The 27753-nt window shown below is 34.4% G+C and overlaps 1 protein-coding gene and 1 non-coding gene across 3 annotated transcripts in view; both read right to left on the bottom strand.

Annotated features, from left to right (window-relative positions):
- The window catches only part of PTPRQ (protein tyrosine phosphatase receptor type Q), a 194101-nt gene that overhangs the window by 49830 nt on the left and 116518 nt on the right, over positions 1-27753 (bottom strand). For both annotated transcript variants that reach the window (XM_045082935.1, XM_045082936.1), the window contains exons 27-33: positions 20630-20751; positions 14974-15160; positions 11753-11997; positions 9210-9276; positions 6059-6217; positions 5288-5510; positions 3435-3508 (exon numbers count right to left, since the gene is read on the bottom strand). In XM_045082935.1, coding sequence (XP_044938870.1) covers positions 3435-3508; positions 5288-5510; positions 6059-6217; positions 9210-9276; positions 11753-11997; positions 14974-15160; positions 20630-20751 — 1077 coding nt within the window. The remainder of the gene's footprint in view (positions 1-3434; positions 3509-5287; positions 5511-6058; positions 6218-9209; positions 9277-11752; positions 11998-14973; positions 15161-20629; positions 20752-27753) is intronic.
- Positions 20131-20237, bottom strand: LOC123392869. Its single transcript, XR_006607555.1, has one exon. It is a non-coding gene; the product is annotated as a U6 spliceosomal RNA (small nuclear RNA).

Below are 27753 nucleotides of genomic sequence, written 5' to 3'. Positions count from 1 at the left end.
GGTCTGTCTTGGAAATGTATACTCTATATTAACTTAAAAAGACAGTCTTGCAAAGACTTAAATCCTGATTTTACTTTGCTTGGAGCTCACTGCCTGTGCTATGCTAAATACCAGTGAAGGAATGTGTATCCACGGGTGGTTTGAAGACCTAGATGGGATCCTCACTTCTTTCACTCAAGTCTGAGATCACATACACACATAACTTCTCAGCAGGCTTGTTAGGAATGTTGGGAGCCTCTAGTCTGTTGCAAATGGTATCACTCATCCTAATACATGACATATTTGAGATAAACAAGGACTTGAACATCCATTGTAATATTCTGATGATACCGGAGTGTTGCATCAATGCACTGTTTGCTCCCTATTTGCTTGCTCCCATTTTCACTGCCATGAAACCATTCTTATCACTGACCAATGTAGAAATATTTATGTTTATTTCCTTTTTGAGTCCTACTACGTCTTCATTGGCAATTCCTCACCACCCCCCACCAAACTCTTGTAAGTCCATGGTCTTTTATTAATGTCAAATCATGGATCATGGCCATTTTTGGAGGGTACTCTTTGGTGCTTGACCCATCAAGCTGAATCTGATATCCACAGAACTGTAAGATCTAATAGTCAGGTGTAATATGAGGACAGAAATTGATGGTAGTAAGTCCATTAACCAGCCAGATGACTGGGCTACGTTTCCAGACACTGAGGAATTCTGCTCCAGTGGTCCACTCCATATTCCCAAAGTACACATTTCATTTCACCACCACTCAGGGTGGCACTCCTAACCATTTTCTCCACTCCTGCCTGTCATGGTTTCACTAACTTTAAATGACTATCTTGATAGCAGAACTCATGTGATCAATCCAGAGTAAGATTATAGGGCAGAAGCCTAATACAAAGCCATTGTTTATCAGAAGAAAATCCATTGAGGAAACTTAAAGGAGGAGCCTGAACAGCTTCTCTTATGTCCCTGGTCTACAAATAATGTACAAATTCTGAAAAATTAGATCACAGATGTACGGGACCGTTCCTTGTAACTACCCAACCCAATGACTTTCTACCTTATATGTTGAATCTACATTTCACCAGTGCTTCCTTCACTGATTTTGACCAGATCCTCTGCTCTGCTCTTTGTTCCACATCTTGCATCCCCTTTAGACCTCTGTTATTACCAGGGCACACAGACATTAGTACCTGGATGACTGGGGTGGGGATAGTCATGATTTCAAAGAAGGAATGAGAGAACTCATGGCATATTTCTGCTACCTTCTAGAATTATTTTATTCCACTGAATTGGTGGCGAGAGAAAGGAAGAAAAAGAAGAGCATCACCGAGGAGCACCTTGAAACCACCTGCAGCCAAAGTACTAGTTGAGGTCCACCCTCAGCCAGAGAGAACCTATTTGATAGAATGTGAGAAATCACATCCTTGAACATCATGGTTTCGCATGCTTGTCTTTCCCCTTTTTTCATTCCTATTACTCTGGGTGTTGTTAACTTCATCTCTCAGAGAACTGACTGAACATATCTTCACATCGATAATCTGCATGAAACCAGCAATCTATGAGAGACATAACACACAAGAAAACTACACAGCGAGGCAACATCTTCAGCACTGTTCCTACAAAATGTCATCTCTGTTAGATACATGAACATGAACACAGACACTTTGTCTGTGTCTCTTATCTTCCATTGGTAAACACACCAGGATCACCCTTTTGTTGTCGTAATAGTTTCTGAATGCTCTGACCTAAAGGAAATGATGTTGGTGCCATCAAGACATTTAGTTCACTGTGGTGGTGTCAGGGTGTGATCCACTCACCTATCAAATGATGAAATACTCCACACCATTTCAAAACCACAAGTCTAGTCAGCCAAATGTAAAATGATTGAATTACTGGGTAAAATTAATTAATCAAAACTATTGATTTCATGGAATAAGACAGTTGAGGCAAAGAAATTCATGTTATTCCTCTATAAACATCTATGTAGCCAACCATAAAGCCCCCTATTTCTTCAAGACTGAAAATTTCCTTAACTAAGTAGAGGTTGCTGAAGCTGACTTTTTAGACAATTAAAACTTCCTCAACCAGAGGAGAATTTCTAACTTAGTATAATGGAAAAATCTACCTTCTTCCAGCCACAACTCTCACTGAAATCTGTTGCAACTCACATTATACTGTGGATCTGAATGGCACACAAAGGTACACATTGTAAGAGCTTGATACAGAGAAAATTGGAAGCTACAATGTATTAGGGAGAAATCCTAGGGAAATAATTTTTCCTAAAAAACCGTGTATTTCTATAATCCTTGATTATAACTTATCCAAAAAGAAGTGATTAAGTATTTAAAATTTTACTAACTATAAAATATTACTATCTTTATATACACTATTTTATTTAAGTCTTTCAAGTGGACACTCTCATCACCATTTTCTAAATAGGAAACTGAGGTTTAGAGAAATTATTTTCTCAAGTGGCAGAGTCAAGTTTTGAATCCAGGTCTAAGTCTTATTTTTCTATTTGTAATGGTTATGGAATCTGTGCTAGAATACTGGTTGAGCCACTTAATTACTTAATCTGGGCCTTGGTTTCCTCATCTATAAAGTGGAGCTAACAGCACCTAAAAGCTTCTCTCCATCTTGGCACTATTGACATTATGCACTAAATTCTTTGCTGAAAAGACTGTCCAGGGCAATACAGGATGTTCAGCAGCCTCTCTGGCGTCTACCCACTAAATACCAGTAGCTTGGCCCATAATTGTGACAACCAGACAACCAAAAATGGCCACAGACATTGCTACATATTCCCTGGAGAGTAAAATCACTCTGGTTGAGAACTACTGGTATCAATTAAAAGACAGTTGTGAAGAGTCCATTAGTTACTACACACAAAGAGTCTAGAAGATGATGATGATGATGGTAAAGATGGGGGTGGGGAGGAAGTGGAGGAAAACACTTGGCATTGGACTAAACTGTACTTCTGTTTTATTCAGCCTGATTGGGGAGAGATCATAAAAACTCATGAAAGACTTGATTAGAAAGAAAATAAACTTTAAAACAGCTGGTAAGTTTCTAGTTTTTAAGATTATTTCAGGAAAACTTCCATAAACCTTTTCCTTTCTTTATTAAGTAAAAATGTTTTACATATGAGATTATATATTAAACAGCCAAGTAAACATTTGCTTAGTATAATGCTAGTACACATCAGCATAGAACTAACACCATATTGAAATCGATGTCCAGATTTGAATAGATGGAACATCCATCACTTAAAAAAATATCACAAATACTATTTTTTTCTTTGTCAGGCTACTTAACCTTGAAATGAATTTACATTGAGAACATTCAGTCATGGATTAATATATTTACTAATGAATGTTACAACTATGATTACCATGCTGAGATTATCAATGGAATTAAATTACAGAATATATCTTACCTAAAGTCTTAACAGGATCAGAATAATCAGAATCAGTAAATTGTCCCATAATATTTGTGGCTCTAAATTTAAATCTATGAAATAAAAAAAATTAAAAACCAACAATTTGCATGGTATATGACTTTTTTCTATGAACAATTTAACAAATTGCAATGAAAAATGCACATTTTTAATTTAAGAGAAAATGTATTTATAAGATGCAAACTTGGAAATCAGTTGCCATCCAGAACAATATATCCTATCCTTATGTGAGATGAATAATTATCCTGAACATAAGAGAGTAATTAAGTTTGGCCAGACTCGTGAGGTCAGCAGTTTAAACAGATGAAGATTACATCCCTCATAGATTTATTTGGATGAAATTGTTTCATGTCTGTGAAACAGTGTTACACAAACATACCTACAAATACAAAGTATAATAACTGCTATACCTCAACTACCTTTAAAAATACCAGTGATTTGGAATGGTCATACAGAATTATTTTGTTCACATGTTAACAAAGTAAGAAAAATTCTTCTTAATTTTCTGTGTGCACAGAAGTATTTTCACTTTCTATGCATTTATGACATAAGAAACAGAAAATGGTTACATAATGGGTGATTCTAACATTTTCAGAGATAACTGAAATTTACCTTATTTAAAAATGATAGACATCTAAGCATTTTAAAGTACAAAACCAACTTATATTAATAAGTTTCAGTTTGTAATTTAATCTCTACCCTTCTCAAATTCTCATGATTTTATTGATTATGTGAAGAGTCTGTGTTGGAAAAAGATGCAAAATAAAAAATATTTGAATAAATATTAAATTTTATTTCAAATGAAATATTTGAATAAATATAAATATCAAAATATTTGAATGAATAGTAAATAAATAAAATTTGAATATTAAACTTTGAATAAATATTAAATATTTGAGTAAGTATTAAATAAACAAATAAGTAAGTAATTTTATTACTGTCTATGTATAATGATTAAATTTCAGGCAATGACTTAGTAACCAAAGTAACTATACTTATTAGTTGATGATACAACAGTCTATTTTTTCAAATGTCTAACCTTTCTGTTTTTCTAATGTTAACTTGGCTTAGGATGTTTATGAAGAATTTAATAATGCTTTAACTATCAGGCAAACAAGAAATTAGCTGCATTTTTCAAATTTAGTAGTAAAAACTATATTTTGGAGATTAAATAATTTAAAATTAAAATTGACAAATTTTAAAAATTTTAAAATTTAAAATGACAAAACACAGTCAATTTAACAGGAGATAAGTGATTAATTTAGCAAAACATTTAATAAAACCAGAATATCAGCAGTAGTATTTAATACACTAGATTATTATGATCTACAAAATGACAAATACTAAAGTGAATTATAAATATTTCAGTCACTAATTGAGTGGCTTGGTAGTACAAAGAGGACAAAATTACTGCTATGACTGATAAACTGAAGATGTCATCAACTAAAAGATTAGGATAGTGTTTCTAAAAACCCGTACATTAGCACGTGTTGCAAAATACTGAGTGAAGAGCACAAAATATTATGTTAGTCATATTATCTTTTACAGAAAGAATTCAGTTCTCCTATCCATGTTCTCCAATTACATGTTTTTCATATTGTTGTTATGTCACTTACCATATCAAGTCATAATTACTTCTAAGCTTGCTTGCTTTCCCTACAGAACTGTACCTTTAGGGAATGTAAGGACAATATCTTATTGATCTTCACCACATAGCAGGTCATGATACATTATGTGCTTATTGGAAACACAAAAAGATGGGTAGATGGATGAATAAAAGACGTCGACTTGCTTGCTGCCACAATGCATTCGTAAGTTTCAACTATACTTACAAGTATTGCTTTTTTGGTTTCAGAGGTCCATTGCAAACTCTGTCTTCATTGCCAGGAATCATGCACGCATTATCAGCGCCAATGATGTAGATTTCTTCATTGCCACTGAACTTTGTCTTTCCTTCCGTACATGGAGGATTAGGAAAGCCTTCATTTGTAAAATATGGCCTTGGTTTATTAAAATATGCATCATACCACTTTGTTACATTTCCATCATGCTGAGCTATTTTCAGAAAAAAAGGATAAAATAACAAGTAATATATGAAAGTATTTTCACATTTCTGAAGAGCATTTCTATAATTGCATGAGGAAAATCTGGATGCAACATCCGTCACTCTGTGAACCACAAGGGATGATTCAGCTGATCTACCTGGATAAACAGGGAACCCTATCTTTTTCCATTCCACATGACTGAGGCTTTATTGTGGAGGATAACTTCTCAGAGACTGAAAGAACCTCTCTCAGTCAAGGGTAACTCTCCTGTTCATACCTCCAAAGAAGCTATCAAAACTCCATCTTGCCAAAATCAAGCAATCCAGTCAGTATATGGAATAAATAGATCACATATTTTAACTATGCCTTTTCTTAATTTTGTCAAGTAATTTAGGTGTACATTAATGATTAGTATAATTAATGATAATATTGATAGTATTAAGCTCAAAAGTTGTGTGATAACAGGTAATCAACCTTATATTACTAATTACTGAAATTTCTTTAGCATTCAACAATTCATACTCTAATTTAACAAGATAAGTTAACAGTTGATGATACCTCCTGCTTCTGTTACAAGCACTTGTACATTTTTGATTGGTCCATGATCATCATTGTAGTAACATATTGGCATTCTGATTGTAATTGTTGTTGAAGTCACAAGAAGTTTTCCTGTGGCATCATAAATAGGGGTTGGTTTGGTTTTTGGTCGTGCTGGAGCTTTAAACAAAGAAGAAATACCACTGCAATTGATTTTTTTGTTTCTAAAGAGAAGAAAAAATTTTAAATTCTCATTTCATGCAGGCAATTTATATATAAAATGATGACAAATGACAAATGAAACAGAGTTTTGTTTGAATATAACAGATGGTTAGCAATTATTATCTCCTGAAGTTTTAATTATGTATTTCTTTTTTTAAAATTATGTATTTCATAATTGCTTGAGATAATAGGGCTCAGGTGTGATTTTTACCCATCTGAGTCCTCTTCACATATTAAAAAAAATCAAATTATTTATGTTCCCATTCATATAATTTTTATAAGTGCATTAAATCATACAATATTTTAGTGGTTTTTTTCTTCTTTTACTTCCTTTAGCTGATTCATCAATTTCTATTCTAGTCATACCAACATCCCTCCCACAGTTTATCCACGCCAAACATATGGATGATATCCCCCATATTTTTCTCCATGTTCACATAACCATATAAAATAGATAAAGTCATACATGATAGATTATTCTCACTTTTGATTTTTTTAAATGGGACTATATCATGTATTATAATCACTCCACATATTGCTTTCTTCACTTATGTATGACTTATATAAGTCTTTCTATGTCACCAAGCAGGGGCTAACTCATTCTTTTTAATGATTATGTTATATATCAGGGTGTGACATCATATTTATTCAATCATTCAGCTAGTAATGGGAATTCACTTTTCCTTCTGGTTTTGAACATTTGCTGCAATAAATAGCCTTATATATTTAGTCTTATTTACTGATCCTTTTATTTCTATGGAATAGATTTCCAAGAACAGAATTTCTGAAACAAAATACATAAATATTTTTAACTTTAATAGGTATTACCAGAATAATTTCTGAAAGTGCCATGATAATTCACATTTTACTGTCAATGCATACAAACGTCTCCAAAATCAATATCTGTAAGAGCTCTGCTTGTTTCATTTCATCTCATAGCTATATGCGTAGACCAGCTGTTGGAGCACAGCACGTTGCTTAATCAAACTTCAATTTCCATATTTATTAAAATTTTTTTAAAAGCCTCTCAATAATGCCATAAAATTGGCAATACCATTTCCATTTTATAGATGAGGAAATGGCCTTATGTCACATAGCTGTAAAAGGGAAATACCAAGATTTCAATCAAATCTTTTTGGCTTGATCTTTAGCTCATTCCTCTGTAATATAAGGGCTATAATAATATTAGAAGTTTAGGAAGTTTATTGGAGGAACTACCCATGAAGAGTCAAGGAACAGGGAACAGAAGTAGGCGGCAAGAGCCTTTAGACCCCAGATCACAGGTCTAATACCTGTGTGAGACAAGAAGGAAGGAAGGATTCAGCAGCAAGAGCCTCAGATTTCAGGGATTTCTGGAAAACTCAGCCAGGCCACTGGGGAGTCCCTAAGAAAAGGTTTCCAGTTAGAGGAATCTGGCATTCTGATAGGATTATCCAACTGTATATTATGTGTCAAATGCAAATTTAGTGACACTACTATTAACTCAAGGCCACTCCATGTCATCAAAAATAATCATGCATATTATTGGAGAAAAATGAGTCTCTAGCACCTCACCAGTACCACCAGTACTCACATATTTTTTCTAGACACCTAATCACGAGTCTATCTGTCCTATCTAAGGAGTGGAAAGTCAGAACAAATCATCTCTATCTGGGGATGATCAAAGCAATACACATAGGAAGTTTTGCTAAAGAATTAATAAAATGAAGCCATCGTTACCTGCATACTTACTGGTCTGTCACTGAATAACAAAAAGAGATTAACATGGTATGACATAAGTCATTCTTTATGAAGTCATTTTGTAAAACAGCTGATGTTTTTGAAGAACTTATGCATTTGCATGTTCCAAGTAGTTTGGAATTAAAAGCAAAAGCAAATCTTAATACTTTAAAATAATACTACAGTTACATAAACTATCATTGATGAAAAGACAAAACTTACCAGCTTCATCTTACAGGGAATATTTCTTAATAGTACTTAATAGTACTAGTTTCTAGGCACTGTCCTAAGGGTTTTCAAAGATTCTCTCTTTTAATCTTTACAACAATCTGTGAGGTAGGAACTAGCCTTATCTGCATTTTACAACTTATAGAGGTTAAGACACTAGCCCAAAGTCTAACAGATATCAAGAGGCCAATCCAGGATTCAGTCTCCATAGTCTGATCTGGCTCGTTTAATCACTCTGCTCTGCTGTGCTTACAAAAGACTAAGAAAAGTTACTCTTTGCTTCAGAATGAGGAGCATTCTACTAACGGTCTGTATGTTTCATTTTTTTAATCTCTGCAGGTTTTACTATAGATTTTTAGAGAGATGGCACAGTTGCATGTATGTTTTCAGTCAGGAAGAGAAAGAATCCGAATGACTGACTAGCCCTAAGTTTTTCTTAACAATCTCTTTTGGTTTTCATGGATCGTTTTGTGTGAGGGAGGCAGACTTAAATCTTAATTATATTTTCTATAAACAATACCTGTCAGAATAATGAATTGATCGATCTACTTTACAGTCAGAATCACAAAGCGGAATATATGGTAGTGCAGTAAACATTATCTGATTAAAAAAGAATTTTACTTTCAAGATAAAGATCAGTCAAGGAATTTAATTAAGACTAGTCAAAGTCTAGCCATGGGTAATTTAACAATGAATTTTCAATAAAACTACAAAACATAATAACAGACTATAAAATTTGTCTTAGAAAACTTTAAATTCAGAGGGAAAGAATGTAAGATAAATAGCAGGTGGGCATTCTCTTTAAGATGGTAATTTGCATTATTATTTAGACATTTTAAATATAGCTTTAATAAGCAGAGTTTATCACTAAATGTAGGCTTATTATTGCATATGTATCATTTAAAAGCTTGACTACATTCTTAACTCTAATAATAGAATTCAATTATAATTACTCTTTGATTAAGACAACAATATTTCACAGGAAGGCAGTTCATGTCTGTACCTTTAATGTCCATGGTTATTCTCATCTGAACCTTTGGCCCTGCGCCAGCACTATTGATTGCATAAACCTAAAAAAAGAGAAATATCTTGTTACTATTTTTATCAGGGTCATATGTAATTTTAAAATGATTCTATTTTTAAAAACAAACATCGCCTATTTATTATATTTTTCTTGCACTTACTCAAATGAATACAATCTGTGGAGGAAGATCATTCATAACAAAGTAGTTTTTCAAACTATCTTACAGTACTAAGGCCTGAGAACAAAGGGTGAGTGACTTCGACAGCCCTATCATGGTGACCAGGAAGGATGTGGCTTCACTTTGAACCCGTGGGAGGAGCAGAGGCAGAAAAGCCCCTAGGTCTACACTCCTTCCTCTACTCTCACATCTGCGCCATCCCTCTGTAGCTAGGTAACTCTGGCTTTCTTTAAGTCCATATTCAAGACTCTCTTTTTTTCCCCTTCTCTGAAATGAAATCCTATTCCTTCAACCTCCTTGTTTTCCTGTATTAAATCATCCCTCTGAAAGTTGGCCTTTATGCCCTTTTTCACCCCTGCCCCGAAGTATCCGACACTATAACCTGCATAATGGAGCATATACACATAAAACATTTCTGTTTGTAGAGACAGAGGGTGATTCACACAAATGGGGATCCTTTCAATTCACTTAATGCTTAAGAAATGGTAGACAGAGAATCTTTTATTTACTTTATTTTGCTCTATAAAAACAGAGACTATATTCTTGCCAAATCTCATTCACAAACACAATTCAGAATATAGTATGTGTATTGGAACTAATTGACTTGTTTTCTGTACTTCCCACTCTATAGCTACTTACAAAACTAAAATTATAGTAATATATATGATGCCATGGGCACAGTAAACAGACAAAGCCTAAAAAATGGGGTCAAAAAATATCTAAAGAAAATATTTATTGGAACTTGTAAATTTAAGGAAAGAAGTATTAGGGTGCCTGGGTGTCTCAGTTGGTTAAGTATCCGCCTTCGGCTCAGGCTCAGGTCATGATTCTAGGGTCCTGGGATCGGAGCCCGACATGGGCTCCCTGCTCAGTGGGGAGTCTGCTTCTCCCTCTCCCTCTGCCTTTCCCACCTCATCCCCTCCACACCACCCCCCTCCCAACTTGTGTTCACTTTCTTTCTCTCTAAGTGAATAAATAAAATATTTTTTTAAAATTTTAAAAATGGAAAGTGATATTATGGTGTGCTACATTATTTTTACTTCTTTGTGGTACAGCCTAACATTTAAGTGAGATAATAAATGAAGTTAGGTATGCTTCTCAAATTGCATTGTACAAAGAAGTCACTTGTAAACCTGTTGAATGAAGATATGCAGGTTTTGTTTAAGTAGGTTGGGATGTTATATATTGTTAATAAATTCCTTGGTGTTGAGGAGCTATAAATTGCATTTTTTGAGCAGTAAGTTAGATAACTTTTTTACTATTAAGTTTTTGCTATTTTTTTTTAAATTATGAATTAGTTCTACTTTGTTTCCTATTCTTTTCTCTTATCCCAAAAGGCAAAACTCATGGAGAACTCACTGCTTCCTATAACTCTAATTCTTTAAATCTTACAATAATCTTATAAAGAAATCATTATTCCTATTACTGTTTTTTCCTTTTTTTTTTTTTTTGGTTTCAAGTTTTTATTTAAATTCCAGTTGGTTAACATATAGTGTAATATTAGTTTCAAGAGCAGAATTTACTGTTTTTTTTTTTTTTTTTTTTAGATAAAGAAACAGGTACAGAATTGAGGCAAGTGCTCAGAAGCAAATCACAGAGTCAGGATTTGAACTCAGATCAGTTCATTCTTCTAACCACCCTCCCTCTACCTTACAGAATAAAAGTCCATATAATGGGGTGTGCAATAAGAATCCTAGCAGGACAGATACATATATTAAAAAATATATATATATATAGTGAGTGAAGGAAGAAATGAAGATATGCATGTATATAGATGTAATATAGAGAAAAACATATATATGAATATAAATTATTTTTAAGTGTTCTGATTACATGATAATCATAAAAGAAGGTAGGAAAATTAATTACTAAGCTACTTCAATGTTTATGGTGAACTCTATGTTGCTTAAAAGATGATATTCTGACCATATAATTCTATTTGCAAAGTTTAAGACATACTATAAAAACACATTTTTGAAATAAATTGTGTGAATATCTGTATGTCTGTAAATACACATGGATCATTTAAAATTGGGATGTAAAATGCTTAGCTTTAGTAATTATTATGTGAAAGGTATGTGAATTTCAAACATGTAAATCGTTGTTTCTGCCCTTTGCCTTTGAAATTTGCTTTTCCATTCTCCATTCTCCATTTTCCATTTATAATCACACTTAAATGGCCTCCCTTTAGGTAGAATCTCTCTTTACATATCACTGCTCTCTTGCTTTTAACATGCATTTTTCCCCCCTTTATTTTATTTCTGGATTTCTACTAGTGTTGGATGCTGAGTTTGCAAATTGACTTTTTAAGACAGGAGAGTCATTAAAAGCTATGGATGCTTACACTGATATTATACGTATGTCCACCTTTTAGTCCTTCCAACATCGCAATGACGGATGTGTCAGTTTGCTGGATAATACTGAGGTTGTGAATCTGGACAGTGGTAGGATCATCTTCTCGGTAAACTAAAGCTTGGTATACTTGGATATTTCCATTGGGTTGAGAAGGAGGAAGAAACGTTAACTGGAATTTTGTAACCTCGTCTGGTATCTTCTGAAATGTCATGTTGTTAGGTGGATCCTTGGGGACTAAAATGAAATATTAAGCAATTAGTTTTTAAAACTTTTTGTTTCTCTTTTTAATCTCCATTTAAAATATGTGTTAAATGTCTGCTTCTAAAATGTGTTACACAAATTATTTAAACCATGTATGCTACGGAGACAAGCAAAATGGCTGATATGTGTGGGCTACAGAAATCATAATGGTGATTCAGTTAGTTTGGTTATTTATTTATTTTGACTTTTACATGTATTTGTTTTTATATAGAATGCATTCCCATGACTTTTGTACTGCTTATTTAAAGATAATGTAGACTCACAGGAATTTGTGAAAGTGGTGCATACATACCCCCAGAACATTCCCCCGACTTTTACCAGTGGTGACAACTTAACTAACTAGTTTTATATCAAATCTCAAACCTGGATATTGACTTTAGTACAATACTGTTAATTAGATTCCAGGCCTTAATCGGGTTTCACCACTCTTGCATGTTTTCATAAATGTGTGTGTAGTTCTATGCAATTTTATTCCATGTAAAGATTCCTGTAATCATTACCAGAAATAAGGTGTAAAACTTTTCCATTTCCATAGAGAAACCTCCCCGGCTGTCCCCTTGCATTTGCACCCTATGCATTCCCAAAACACGAACCATTGTTCTTCATAGTTCTGTCACTTTAAGGAAAACAACAGCATAATGCTTAAATTCCATCAAGGTTGTTGTATGTATCAGTGGTTCATTCTTTTTTTTATCACGGAGCAGTGTTCCAGTTTTTGGATACACCAAAGTTTGTTTAATCATAGAAAAGCATTTGGGTTGTTTCTAGTTTTTCTGTTACTTCTAATAAACCTGCTATTAATGCTCATTTACAGCTGTTTGTGTGAACATAAACTTTTAATTCTCTGTGATAATTGTCCAAGAATATGATTGCTAGGTAATGTGCTCTAAGTGCATGTTTAGTTTTATAAAAGGCTGCCAAACTATTTTTCAGTGTGGCTGTATCCTTTTGCTTTCCCACTAACAATGTACAAGAGATCCAGTCTCTTTGTATCTTTGCCAGCATTTGGCATCATCACTATTTTATAATTATTATTTTATCTGTTCTAGTAGATGCATAGTGATATCTCATTGTGGTTCTAGTTTACATTTCCTTAATAGCTAATGATGCTGAAACTCTATCTTATCATGAGTTTATTTGCCCACTATATCTCCTCATGATGAAATGTCTGGTCATGTCTTTTCCCAATTTCTAAATGGAATTTTTTTGAGTTTCGAGAGTTCTTCATATATTCTAGATATTTCATCTTATTTTTGATAAATAAAAATTAGCCTAATACACAACAGTTAAGTGTCAGTGAATTATCATGAAAGAAAGTGATATATGTGAGTATGAAATTAATTTATGAATATAAGAACTAGTTCTTGCTGTACTACATATTAGTGTTCTCTATATAAATGAATGACTGCATGAGTATATTTATTTTGATCAAACTGAAATGGATATATCTCCCATACTAAGGGGATTTCCATGAATAAGGCTGCTAATATTTGGCTAGCAAAGCTCGGATGCTCAAGCTCTAGTATTTTTATTTATTATTTATTATCTTATAAAATATCTTTATAGGTAAAACTCTGCAACAAGCAAAAAAAAAAAAGCAAATAATAACGGTGGGAAAAAAAGAGGAACAGATAAATATGGTATAGTGCCAAATATCAATATTAAGTAGAAAAATGCATAGCTAAAGTAAAAGTTAAATTGGCTCAAGATAGATGTATTGTCACATTTGCTGTTATACATTTCTATGATATAAAAAATATGTTTTCTTTTAATAAGAACTCTTTCTAAAAAATCAGATTAGGTTTAAGGTTGGATAAGTGAAATAACTCTCTGAATGCTGGAAAGAATTTCCCATTTTCCAAATATCTTTGGTTTTACCTCTAAAATTCTACTCTTAGAGATTTAGTAATAATTTATTTAACCATGATATCTTTGTGAGGGGTAGCATTTGACAATCAGTACTTTACGGTATGAGTGTGAACAAATTCAGCAGCAACTTTCCTCCCAGGTGAGATGTGGGAGAAGTACAAAGTATAAGAAAGTAAGTATCTGGGCTATATGTGGCAGGAAAATGGAAACAAATGAAATTTTAGGGTGCTGAGGATATCTTCTAATGCAGAACCATAACTTTATAGACAATAGAGCATATAACATAATGAAAAGACTAGCTAAAAAACATGTTTTACCTCCTATACTTACCTTACAGAGAGCAACAAATAAACTATAGCAACACCTCCCTTCATGTGCTCTTTCCAAAGATAAATCTGGTGGCAAAGAACATCAGGAGTCTGAAGGAGGATAGGGCAAGCAAGTTCTGGGAAGCTGACTTTCCACACTTAATTCCTATTGGTTACAAACTTATTATTCATTCAGACCCTGTTTGTAGGAACTTGAGGACATCTGTATGGATTCTGACATTTATTAAATAGGTTATGTAATAAAAACACGTCATTTGATTAGGTGAGAAAAACAGAGAAGGTAAGCATGACCAGGATTCTAATTTTGAATTGCAGATTATATAATGATAGACTATTACTACTTTAATGTGCATTTAAATCATAGAAATAATTAAAATGGAATTTTACATGAAAAATTATTGGCTACAGACCATTTGAAAAATCTTCTCTTAGGCAAGGTAACTCAATTTCTGAAATATTTAGTGTTTAAATAAATACAAAAAAATACAATTAGGACATTATTATGAGCTAATATGTTTCTGTATTTCCAAGAACCAATTATTCTACATAATTCCTCTTTGCCTAAAAAATGTAAATAGAAAACTTCACGTTTATCAGTTATGGTGAATCACGGAATTTTGTATTTTATACACTTAAAAAATGTCTTATAAAACATACCCTTTTTAAGGGGTGGTATGAGAAATTCTAAAAAAAAAAAAAAAGGCACTTAAATCTCAGTCCGCTTTTAGCAGTGATGGGCAATATGCCTTACCTGATTCTAATGTCGTAACAATCACTTCAGCGCTTGACTTTCCTTCTGCATATGCAGCACTTATGTTTCCAGTGAATGCTGTGATCACCACAGAATACCTTGTGAATATTTTCAAGTCTTTAATTTCTATGGTCTTATTTTCCTCATTTGACTTGATGAAGGAAATATTAAATTCATCACTGTCTACCTATAGGAAAAAATAGCTAGTAATTAAAGGAAGTTAGTTGCACTTGAGATCCAAATCACCAAAACATAATACTACAAAGCTACGTGTGGTACACTTATCTAGCCAAGATTTAAATTAGCTTTTTTCTTGCAGTCAGATTGTCCTGGGAAATCTAAAGTGCCACTTTAACAGTCTACTTAAAAGCAATTATTTCAACAACTGAAAGTAAAAGAAAAAAAAAATAAACTAACCCATCACAGTCAATCAATCCATCTAATGAACAAGTAAGTATTATCTCTGTGTCAATGAAACTCTACTTTCAACTGCATTTTTTATACCAACATATAAAGTATTATTTGTTTGAGGGGTAGAGGTCTGTGAATCATCAGTCTTACACAATTCACAGCACTCACCATAGCACATACCCTCCCCAATGCCCATCACCCAGCCACCCAATCCCTCCCACCTCCTCCCCTCCAGCAACCCTCAGTTTGTTTCCTTAGATTAAGAGTCTCAACTGCAATGTTTTATAGGAGAAAGAATACAGGTTTGGGTAATTAATCAGTAAGGGTTCAAATCCTAACTTGGTCATGTAATAGTTCCTGTAGCATTTGACAAATCACTTATGTTCTCTGTGTTTTACTTTCTGTGTATGTAAAATTGCAGTAATAATATCTATTTAGTTTGGTGAGATTTAGAAAAACAGATCTGAAGTAGTTGGCCCAGAGAATTTGATTTTTTTTTTTGACTATGACTTACCAAAAGGAAGCACATTTTGTAATATAACTCAGGATGTGTGTGTGTTTATACTCTTATATGTATACATATACACACTTCTTTACAACTTGAAAACAATTTCCAGAAATGCAACTTCTTTCTGAAATGCACTTTGATATTTTCTTCTCTTTGAAATTTTACTCCAGTTTATTAAAAAAATTTTGGTCATGAGTGCAGTTTGAAAAACTCCCATCTAGCACTAAGCATGGCACTGGATGAGGAGACAATCGTGGATGTTATAAGTATTAGATGAGCAAAAATGAGTATCCTTAGGTGTATTAAATATAGTCATATAGTGTATTCAAACATCGTCTGCCTTTGCCTTTGATGCAGAGTCTGGCCTATTCATTGCAGGTATTAAACATAGCTAAAGTTTCTAGCAATACAAAGAAGGGATTTTCCAAAGATGAACAACAGAAAATTTGAAATCCTACAATGCATGCTACTCTCAGGTATCCAAATCGAAACACTTAAAACCAGATTGTGTACACTGTTCACACTACTAAGTTCTTCTCAACTTGACCCTCCCTTGAAACTTTGGAAGATCTTTTGTTCAAAATATTCTTCAAATGCCCTTTTCTAAGAGCTTTTTTAACTTAAAGAAGATGTTGCTATGAGAAACACAGTAAAAGGCTGACCAATAACGTAAGCATTGCGAAGTCAAATGGATTGTTCCCACCTTAGAGCACTGAAGGCAGTTGCCTCCTTTCTGTAAAGTGGCAGAAAACCAAATCAGCATAGGAATACTATTGATCAAGTGCATGTACTCACTGGTAGGAAGTGAGTGTGATTCAGTTAGCTCTCAGCATTTAAACATCCCTTAAAAATCTAGCTTTTAAAATTTTCCTTAAGACTACCCTTATATTGGGACACCTGGGTGGCTCAGTCAGTTGAGTCTTTGACTCAGGTCATGGTCCTGGAGTCCTGGAATCAAGTCCGGCATCAGGCTCCCAGCTCCATGGGAAGTCTGCTTCTCCCTCTGACCTCCCCTCTCATGTTCTCTCTCACTCTGTCTCTCTCTTTCAAATAAATAAATAAAATCTTAACAAAAAAAAGGATTAAGTTTATGTTCATGCTCGGCAAGAATTACCTAGAGATGAGTGACAGTTGACTCCTATAACGGGGCATGAGTCTTCAAATCACCATGGCTCTGCCCGGCTGACTGAAGTTTATCTTACTTGACTGACCACCATAACTATATGAATTCTGATTTTATAGAGTTGGTGAATTCCTCAACATTCCACAGTTATTTCGTAGCTCAAATAGAATTTGCTCCCAAGTCTTTCAAGAATTCAGAACTCTCTACACTACTACACTGGGCCTGATCTTATAAAGTAAAATTAAATTATTTCAATGTCTTCCATTAAAATAGGATATACCAAATATTGAGTAATAAAAAGTGACATAATATGCCAGTGTTCTACTATGTCTTAAAAAACATATATAATAAAATCCAAAAAGAATATTGGGTCTTCAAATACAGAATGTACCAAAATTCATTTATATTCTTCACTAAACCTACTCTGTCATTGTTATTGTTAATCATTATTTGTTTGCTTACCCAGGACTGAAACCTCAGATCTTTTGGATTCATTATTTCCCTTTTACCAATTCCAAGCTTGTTTGCTCATATTTTATTTGATCATCTATTATTATTATGAAATGTGCCCCATTATTTTTTCAGTACGGTAGTTTTATAGGCAATGTCAGCCGTTAGACTTTGATTCTATTTTCCTTCCTTTTCCTACCCCATTTGCCCCCTTCCCCACCTGGCACACCTCAATTCATTCCTCAAGTCCCATAACCAATATAACCTCCTCTGTGAAGTCTCCTATGTATTGTACGCCACTCATAACAGGAACTTTGATTACTTTGCTAGTTTATGGTCCAAAAAAACCATTTAGCTCACATTCTATGATTAGCTGTTTGCATTTTGGTGTCTCCCACTACAGTGTGAGCTACCTAAGTTCTGCATCCTTATTTTGGTGAGCAGAAATGATAAATAGTTGTTATTTTGAAAACAAACAAACAAACAACAAAACCAACAAAGGGAACAACAAACAAGGGACCACAAAAATGCATGAATTTATGATAGTATCATCCAGGGTGATACCTGTGCCCATATATCTTTAAAACTATCAAGTTTTGCTTGAGCCTTTTAGGAAGAGAGTTTTATGACCCTGTGACTAGTATTTGGCAAAGGATACAGCGTAAGTCTTAAATTCAATGATATGTGTTCTTCCCTGGCCTAGGAGCCAATGGTTTTTGAAGACAGATAATTATGTATCCATGAAATGAGCTACAGATAAGCTCCATAAAGACAATGTCCATATCAGACTTGTTCCAGGTATCCAGCACCTAGCACATTTAAAACCATGACAGCCTAGTTCCAAGAACCCTGGGGTAACTGAGAAGTGCTACAATCTCTTTGAATTCTTGTTATCTTTGACCCAAAAGGTTTAGATGGTCATATACTACAACTTGGCACATTTTATTTTCTACTTGGTGGTTTTTCCTTTCTCCTATCACACTACTGTCTGCTGGGTGTAGTCAGGTCTCAACCATTTGAGAAGCCATCATCTCTGTGCTTCAATCCCCCCTTTATGCAAAATGAAGATAATATATTTACAGCAAAATATTAGAGGAGAGGCTACTGATAGAAAGTAAACAATTACCATGTTAATCATCCTTCTCTTTCCCTCGCTCATTTTTAATATCTTTAAGAATACTAAGAGAATGAGGTTATAAACCACTTTTTAAAAAAAAATTATTTTCCCTTCCTTTAAATATGATCAAATTTCAAGAGAGAACTGTTTTCATTAATAAGGTGTCTTTTGACAGAACAGAGCGTTCTCATTTTATAATTTGCTTTTAATACATATTCCCAGAGTGCTTGTCATGCGTGTTGATTACTTTTGGCTAATTGTGAACTAAGTCTTCACAAATATGCTCTAAAAAGGAACATAAACAGAAGACTGAGTGGGAGTCCAAATGCAACAATAATCCCTTAAATTTTCTTTTAATCATGACAGGTCTTTTGAGAGAGAGGCACTTCCATTTTAGAAATAACACAAAGACACAATAAAACTATAAACATTAGACAAAAGGTAGGTAGAGAAAGCACGGAAGGGGGAGAAAATCTACTGTAAATTAGAGTGTATGAGATGTCACGAGAAGAGAGTAGTCATCAGGCCCAGTAAAACCCAAGCAGGGCCCTCACGAGCTTTTTCCGATCCTAATCTTAGCTTACACGGCATTATTTCCATTGGTGAGCACCTGTTAGGTGAAAGGCTTGACTCTCACACCTGGGTTTCCTTCTGTCTGGATGGCTCCTAGGCTGGTGACTTCAGTGGCCTCTTCTTCGAAATGTCTGGATTCCCCAGGATTCAATCCTCAGGTTAGTTCTTAACAGAAGAGGTCCTTATGTGACATGTCCTGTATTTCATCTCATCCCTTCCTATCATTGCAACTACCATCTGAATACCAACACTTCCCAGATTTGCAAATTCAGATTTCCTCTCCTGAGCTCCAGATCTAGATATAATAGTGCTAAGGGAGTATCTTCATCTGGGACTCCTGGGTATCTCAAACTCAGTACATCTAGTACTGAATTCATTCCTTTCCTTTACAATTCTCTTTCTCTTCACACTTTTCCAAATTCTGTATCTTGAAGTCATCCTCAATTATTCCTTTCACTCACCATCCACCAAAATTTTTTTTCACCAAATCCTGTAGGTATAAATGATTTTCCATTCCCTTCCCTCAATACATTTCCTCTCTCCTTATTGTCCCCTGGTGGGATTTTGCACTAGGACTGCTCTGTCCTCTGCAGTGCAGCCAGGCTGATCCTATAAAATAGAAATCTATATCCCAGCACTGCTTTAATTCCTCAATTGATACTCCACCGGGTTTATCATGAAACCCACATTCCATTAACCATTGTACAGTCTGCCTTCCTAATCTAGTTTCTCTCAGCACGTTTTCTTGAATGCTTTGACCACGGATTCCTGAACTGCTCACTTCTTCATGAATGAATCTTAATTTTCACACTGTTAGTACCATTTCTTCCTCATGGCCTGCTTCAGGTGTTTTTTGCATTAAGCTCTGATGTTACCTCTTTGGGGAGCTATTTCCCCTAATGTCTTCTCCCTTCACCTTTCATATTCTGAGTTTTTTTTTTCACTGTATTTTTATTATTATTATTATTATTGTTTTAAAATAAGGAATGTTTCATGAATTTGCATGTCATCTCTGTTCAGGGCCCATGCTAATCTGCTCTTTGTCCTTCCAATTTTAGCATATATGCTGCTGAAGTAAGTACTTTTTCCACTGTATTTTAAATCAGTGTATTATTATCAGTTTAACCACCTGTTTACATACATTATCTAAAACCTGGGGATAAATATGATAATCGTGCTTATAATACTTTACTTACATTTATTAGGCCTTATATACATTCACTGACCCTCAACTCAGGCAATGTTTAAAGTACTTTATGCATTATTTTCTAATTTAGTCTTCACAAGATCTCTGTACCCTGAGTACTATTCTTGATCTTTACTTTATAGATGTAGATACTGAAACACATACAAGTTAAGTAAGTTGCCCAAGGTCTAACAGAGCTAGGATTAAAATTCCAATAGTCTGGTTCCAAAATGTGTATCCTTAATCACTCTCTATACTGTCTTTTGCAGAAGGTAAGACACACCTTACCGATTTGACATCAACCAGATAGAATGTTGGTCCAGTGATGGTAGCAGGTTCACTCCAGCTGATGTTGATGCTAAAAGGGGATGTTGCTATTACATGCACACTTTCAGGAGGACCATCTGGAGCTGTGAAAATTGAAAATCAATTACCCTGGGACTACTGAGTTAGTCTTTGCTGCAAGATAATAATAGAAAAGGCCATGAGAAAAATATAGTGATAATGAATTAATTATACATTAATTTATAGTTTATGCATACTAAAGGCACTGGCAAATTGAAAGATGTAATTCCTTTCAAAACAATTACTATATATAAGAAACTTTCACATGACATATTAATGATCATAAACATATGATTTTTAAACTCAAAATAATATTTTGAAATGAAAACATTACTATTGCAAATCTTTTTGAATAAATGCTTTTATTTAAAAATAGATTGCCTAATAATGTTGTTTTAGGAAGACCTGCAGAAACATGTTTGACTACAAAAAAAGTGGAACTGGAACAAGGGAATTATGTCTAAAATTGAGTTGCTTTTATTGTTTTCACCAAGGGAGTAACATAGGAAATAGGTTTACAACTGATATTATCACAAATGTAAATTTTTCCTGAATTCATTATGACTCCACATAAATTCTTTAATTTGTCCTATTTTTATTACTTTTTTTTTTATCAAGAGTGCAAAACAAGAGATAATATTTTAGGGAACTGTCTGCTAAAAACCCTTCCGTAAATTTTCAATTTGTGAAACTGTTATGAACTAGAAGAGTTTTTAGTATGTTAAGAAGGATTTAGTCACTGTTGATTTGATATATATTGAACTAGGGACACTGCTATTCATATCTCTGTCCTCCTATGGCCCCTAGTCAATTTCAGGGGCATTAAATACTGGGAGATAAGAATTTTCCAGTTTTTCTAATTTTTAAATCCATGTAAGCAAATATTATCAAACAAATATTGTCCCACGAATCCTGAGAAGGTATAAAGAAAAAGATTAGTAAAATAGTCCTTTCCACAAATAATTTATTCTTATAAATTGTACTAGCTCAGTCAAACAAAATTTCTGGACCTTGGTTTCCTCCTTATATGTATAGTTCATAGTGTTTTTTTTTTTAATTTTTTTATTTTTTATAAACATATATTTTTTATCCCCAGGGGTACAGGTCTGTGAATCACCAGGTTTACACACTTCACAGCACTCACCAAAGCACATACCCTCCCCAATGTCCATAATCCCACCCCCTTCTCCCAAACCCCCTCCCCCCAGCAACCCTCAGTTTGTTTTGTGAGATTAAGAGTCACATAGTGTTTTAAAAGAATTGTGTATTCAAAACGTGTGAAAGTGGCCAATTAGTCTACTGTTCAGCCCATCATTGTCAATTAATACAATATGTTATAACAAAAGGCTAAGTTAAGATCAAGACAAATCAGAAATACAAAGAATCAACTGTGAGTGGGCCAAGGGCAGAGTGCTGAATACAGATGGAGCGGGGAGTTTAGGTAAAGTTGCTCAGAGGAGATGGGAATCGAATAAGCTTTGAAAGATGAGAAGGATTTCAATAATCAGAGGAGTAGTTTTAGGGGCACTTCTTTGCTAAGAGGATCACAAGCATAGACACAAAGACATAAACAGCAGGGTCCCCAGACAGACAGAATTTTATCACTGTAGAAGTGTTTTCCTTGGTAATCTTATGTTTATTATTTTATACATTCAAAAATATTGTCCTAGGAAGGAGTTCACACACTTCCTCAGACTGGCAAAGGAATTCATGATGCAAAAAAAGATTCAGAATCCCTAAATTCAAGGAATACAGGTATCACAGACAGACCCGTGTTCATATGGTAAGGAACAAGCCTCAGATGGTCTTTTGGACACTAAGGTTATTATGTTAAAGCGTTTGAAGCTCATTCTTTTTTTTTTTTTATTTTATTTATTTATTTGACAGAGAGTGAGAGACGGTGAGAGAGGGAACACAAGCAGGGGGAGTGGCAGAGGGAGAAGCAGGCCCCCCACTCAGCAGGGAGCCCAATGTGGGGCTCCATCCCTGGGATCATGATCTGAGCTGAAGGCAAAATTAATGACTGAGACCACCCAGGCGTCCCGTAGCTCATTCTTTAAATAATAGAATGCCACAGAAGGTTTTTGAAAAAGGAATATTTTTCTAATGATTTAGGAAAAAAACTTTAGTAGTTATACAATAGGTAGTTGCTCTGAAGCATTGGGTCCAGGGAGGCTATTTCCAAAAAGCCAAATAAGATAGGATGAGATCCTAAACTAGATTAGTGACACTGGATATAGATGGGAGGAGATGAATCCTAGAGTCATTTAGAAAATTTAAATGAGGGACGCCTGGGTGGCTCAGTTGGTTAAGCAGCTGCCTTCGGCTCAGGTCATGATCCCAGCTTCTTGGGATCGAGTCCCACATCGGGCTCCTTGCTCGGTAGGGAGCCTGCTTCTCCCTCTGCCTCTGCCTGCCATTCTGTCTGCCTGTGCTCGCTCTCTCCCCCTCTCTCTCTGATAAATAAATAAAATCTTTAAAAAAAAAAAAAGAAAATTTAAATGAAAAACAAACAAACAAACTTGAGGCTGATTACATGTGGGTAAAAACTGACATAGAGGATGGAGCAAAAGCTAAAAGCTAGTGTTAGTACCAGGAGAATGTTGATAGAATTCATACCAACAGTATATTCAGGAGCAGATACTGGTTTAAGTAGGGATAAAACTTTGGAAGGAGATAATCATTTTGGATTAGTACTCACTGAGTCTGAGATACTTCTAAGAATTGAGAATGCCTACCTGATAATTTGAAAGATAAGCCTAGAGTTAGGAAGATAGGGCCAGGATAGAAAAGAATTTTTTTTAATTTCAGATAATTCCTTACAAATCAAGGTAGCACAAATACAGCAAGCATATCTGGTTCAAGTGAGTCGCATCCTCTGAAGAGACCCAAAGGATTATTTTAGTACTAGATAGTTATTTAAAATGTTAACAGCATGGACATTGCTGCTATGAACATTGGAATGCACAGGGCCCTTCTTTTCACTACATCTGTATCTTTGAGGGTAAATACCCAGTAGTGCAATTGCTGGATCATAAGGCAGCTCTATTTTTAACTTTTTTGAGGATCCTCCACACTGTTTTCTGAAATGGCTGTACCAGCTTGCATTTCCACCAACAATGTAAGAGGGTCCCCCTTTCTCCACAACCTCTCCAACATTTGTTGTTTCTTGCCTTGTCAATTTTTGCCATTCTAACTGATATAAGGTGGTATCTCAATGTGGTTTTGATTTGAATTTCCCTGATGGCTAATGATGATGGTGATGGGTATTAAGGAGGGCACGTACTGCATGGAGCACTGGCTATTATAAGCAAACAATGAATCATGGAACACTACAGCAAAAACTAATGTTGTACCATACGGTGACTAACAGAACATAAAAAAAAGATAAAATGTTAATAGTAGTGATAATTTTTAAACTATGAATATGTTATTGGCACTTAGAGTATGTTTCCATGAGAGATATTATGTATGGAATTTAGGTACGCAACTCAGTCCATAAAAATGTATTTTAATAGTAGCATTAAAATATTTTTACACAATATTCAGATGTAACAATAGAGGACTCTAACAATCATATAAAAGGAAATTTCTGTGGGAAAATGCCTTTGAGGTACCAAACGTATCTTTCCGACACATACCATTTCTGACCCTTGTGCAACACTCTGCACACTAACTCAGAGATCTAGTCTGTATGGCCCAGGAAGGCATCCTGGAGAGACAGTGGAGAGAGGATGCTTCAGGATTCAGAAGTCTGATGAGCTAAGAAGCACTAATAATGATGACAAAATTGGATACATGATTTCTTTGGTAGCTAATATGGAGAGATCATGGAATCCCAGCACTTAAACACACCTGCATATCCTAACATCTTCAGTCTTTATTACTTCTAATTTTATGATCCTAGATTTATGAAGTGTCTCAAATTATAGCACAACTCATTAGATAATTACATATAACAAATCGAGAGCTATGAGAGATCTGCCAGTCGCATAATCAATTGCCTTTGGATGCCCAGCAGAATAATGCACTTCATATTCAAGAGTGGCAATCCTTTTTCCTTTCCAAACTGGAAAGGATGTTCCTTAGAAATGTTAAGCCCACCTTAACAAGCAGCAAAATAACAAAGAGCATCCCTGAATCTCTCTATTCAGAATGTTACATGAAGAGAGGACAGGCTTCAGGACCAGGTACACCATTACTGATCATAACCACACACTTTTCCTCATAGAGAAATCTGCTTTGAAAACAGTAAGATGGTCTGTAGTGGCCTATCTTCTGCTGCCTTTGACTCTATAAATAGGGATGGGCTGCAGTTAAGTGCAAATTTATTAAGACATCTACTAATTAATTAATAATGTTTTTGTTATTTAACATTAATTAATCCTTTTGCAAAACTGGCCTTCTAGCTCTGTAAGAACCATTGTGGAAAGGAACAATTTTCTGACAGGCTGCAAATTTAAAGTATACCACTTTAAAGAAAATATTTGATAGATGTAGTTATAGACCAACCAGCAAATATTGACTGAATATAGAGTTGGGAAGACACAAAAACTACAGAAGTGATGGATGTAGTTATAGACCTATCTATATAGAGTTTCTAGAATGTAACTTCTCTTCTTCACTCAACAACTATTTATTGAACACCTAATACATGATGGGCATTTTTGAAGTCTGGTGGTAGAGAAGAAAATGCAAGAGATAACGATCATAGAACCTCTATTTTAGTGGAGGGAGATAAATAATATATAACATAAAAATTTAGGTCAGTTAATACTAATATGTAAGTAAATTACATATGATGTTAGGAAGTGATATAAACCATGACAAAAAAATGAAACAGGATAGTAAGAATGGGGGTGCTGATGAGAATTACTATTTTAAATATGGCAGTCAGGGCATACCTCTATAAGCAGGTGACATTAAAACAAAGCTTTGAAGGAGGTAAAGGAGCAAGAGAATGTTTGAAGGAAGAGTGTCAAAGACAAGACTCTGGCTAATGCAAAGGCCCTGAGGCAGGATTTTGCCTGGTCTATTTTTAGGAATAACAAGGACTCCAGTGAGGCTAAAGCCAGGCAATAATGAGAGTAAGAGAGGAAATGGGAGCCAGTTTGTGTAGGGCCTTTAAGGTCAGTCTTAGGGACTTTGTAAGAACTGCTGTCATGGGTAAAAAGAAAATGCCATAGTGTATTTTCACTATGGGGCCTAAAGGGGCCTCTAAAGATTTTGACATTCGATGTCTAACACATACCAGAAAGATAGGCCAAACTTAATTAGATCCAAAGAGGAAATATTACCTGCAGAATCTAATTCATACACCTCTATAAAGTATACCAATTCAATGGCTGTTGGACTAACTTTTAAACCAAACTCTTGTAGCAGAAAAGCAAGATGGTACATTACTAACAAATATCACAGATGGTTTACTGATAATTTTCTGTGACTAAGAAAGTTGATGAAATTTTTCTGTGACTATGTTGATGGTCACCTGTCTTTGGAAATATTCCCAAGGAAATATGTCTATGTCTCTTCTGCTCTATAGTTTGGGTCTTTCGGGTCTCAAGTGAAGGCCAATCCAAAACCATTTCCCAAGGGAAACCTTGGCCAATTTTGCAAGTATGTCTGTAGGCCATTTCAGAAAGCAGTATGAAGCCTTGCTTCCAACTCTTATCTTTCATAGGAAAATGTCAACTCTGCAATCATTCCTTAAATACTAGTAATCAAGCCCTCATCAGGGAGTGTCTGCTACCCCAAGCAGAGTTGAGAGAAAAGTGACATTTAAAGATCATTCATGGCAGACACTAACCAATTGGACTACTAAATATTTTCAGTTCTGTACACTAATCAATCATTATTTTAAAAAAGACAAGGTATTTAGCCCCTTGCTGAGCTGTGCTTTAATGCCATTTCTTGAACTTTTCTCAAAGACTTTTTCTTTTTTAAGAAACACTCTAAACAACATTTGCACTTTTAATCAATCTGATAAAATTGCTTTCTTTATACAAGGTTTCTTGTGTTGAATCCATTGTGAAAATTTCTCTTAGAAGGTAGTGTATCAATCTATATTCTTGAAGAATTAGAATATAATGATATCAGAACCCCTAAATCTATATTAAAAAAAAAGTAAACACACACATTACTAAACTGATATAAGAATATATAATATGCATTTAATTGATTCTTATTTTATCTGTATAAAACAATTAAAGATAATCATTTAGTTCACAGATAATTTAAGAGAAATACATAGAATACCAAAATGCTTGTCTATTAGAAAACTGTATCAATTATTTTAATATTGTCCCAAACATTATAGTGTACTTTAAAGCATATGATATTTTCAAATTTCTTTTAGGTAATATTCTTTTGGAAATTCTCAAAATTCCAAAAGTACATAATAAAGTATATGAGTATTTTTTTCTCTTTTATTCCAATGTGTAGTAAACTATTACTAAAGTCATATAAAGGAAAATGCAAAATTAAAATTACAAATGCCAATCAGCAAAACCAAGGAAGCTTAAAGCACTAAAGAAGTGGGGAGATGAAAATATGCCAGTTTAAAAGCTTAGTAACGTATAAGCATCTTTGGGAGACTTTGTTTGTCTCCCCATAAACTGTCACATTCTGATTTAGGATTGTTTGTGAAATGAATCTAGTCAGTAATGGGCCAAGATATCACTATACCCTTTCTCTTATAAATCACAGCAATTTACTCAGTAGGAATGATCTATCTTTATTCTCTCATTCCCCATAATCCAATCACTTCCTCTCATAAGCACTTTTCCCCTGGTTTTCACAATAATGCATTTTCTGTAACTAACAACCATCATTTCCTGATTATCATGCTTCTATCCTTGCACAGGAATGTGGGTCTTATGTGGGTCAGGGTCATCTTTCCCATCCATCTGTGTCCCCATGCTAAGTGTGTTAGCTGAAAGGTGAGTCTGGATAGACCATCATTTTGCCTCATACGTATAAGAGCTTTAAGGCCCCCTAGTCTATGCCAGTTTGATTAAGAACCATATATTTTAGTGTGTCTAATACTATACTTTCAAAATAAGCACATT

Source organism: Mustela putorius, unplaced genomic scaffold, assembly GCF_011764305.1.
Source record: "Mustela putorius furo isolate JIRA1106 unplaced genomic scaffold, ASM1176430v1.1 tig00000640_pilon_pilon_pilon, whole genome shotgun sequence".
Taxonomy (NCBI): Eukaryota; Metazoa; Chordata; class Mammalia; order Carnivora; family Mustelidae; genus Mustela; species Mustela putorius.
The sequence above is the reverse complement of the archived record's forward strand: the minus strand, read 5'-3'. Positions and strand labels throughout refer to the sequence as shown.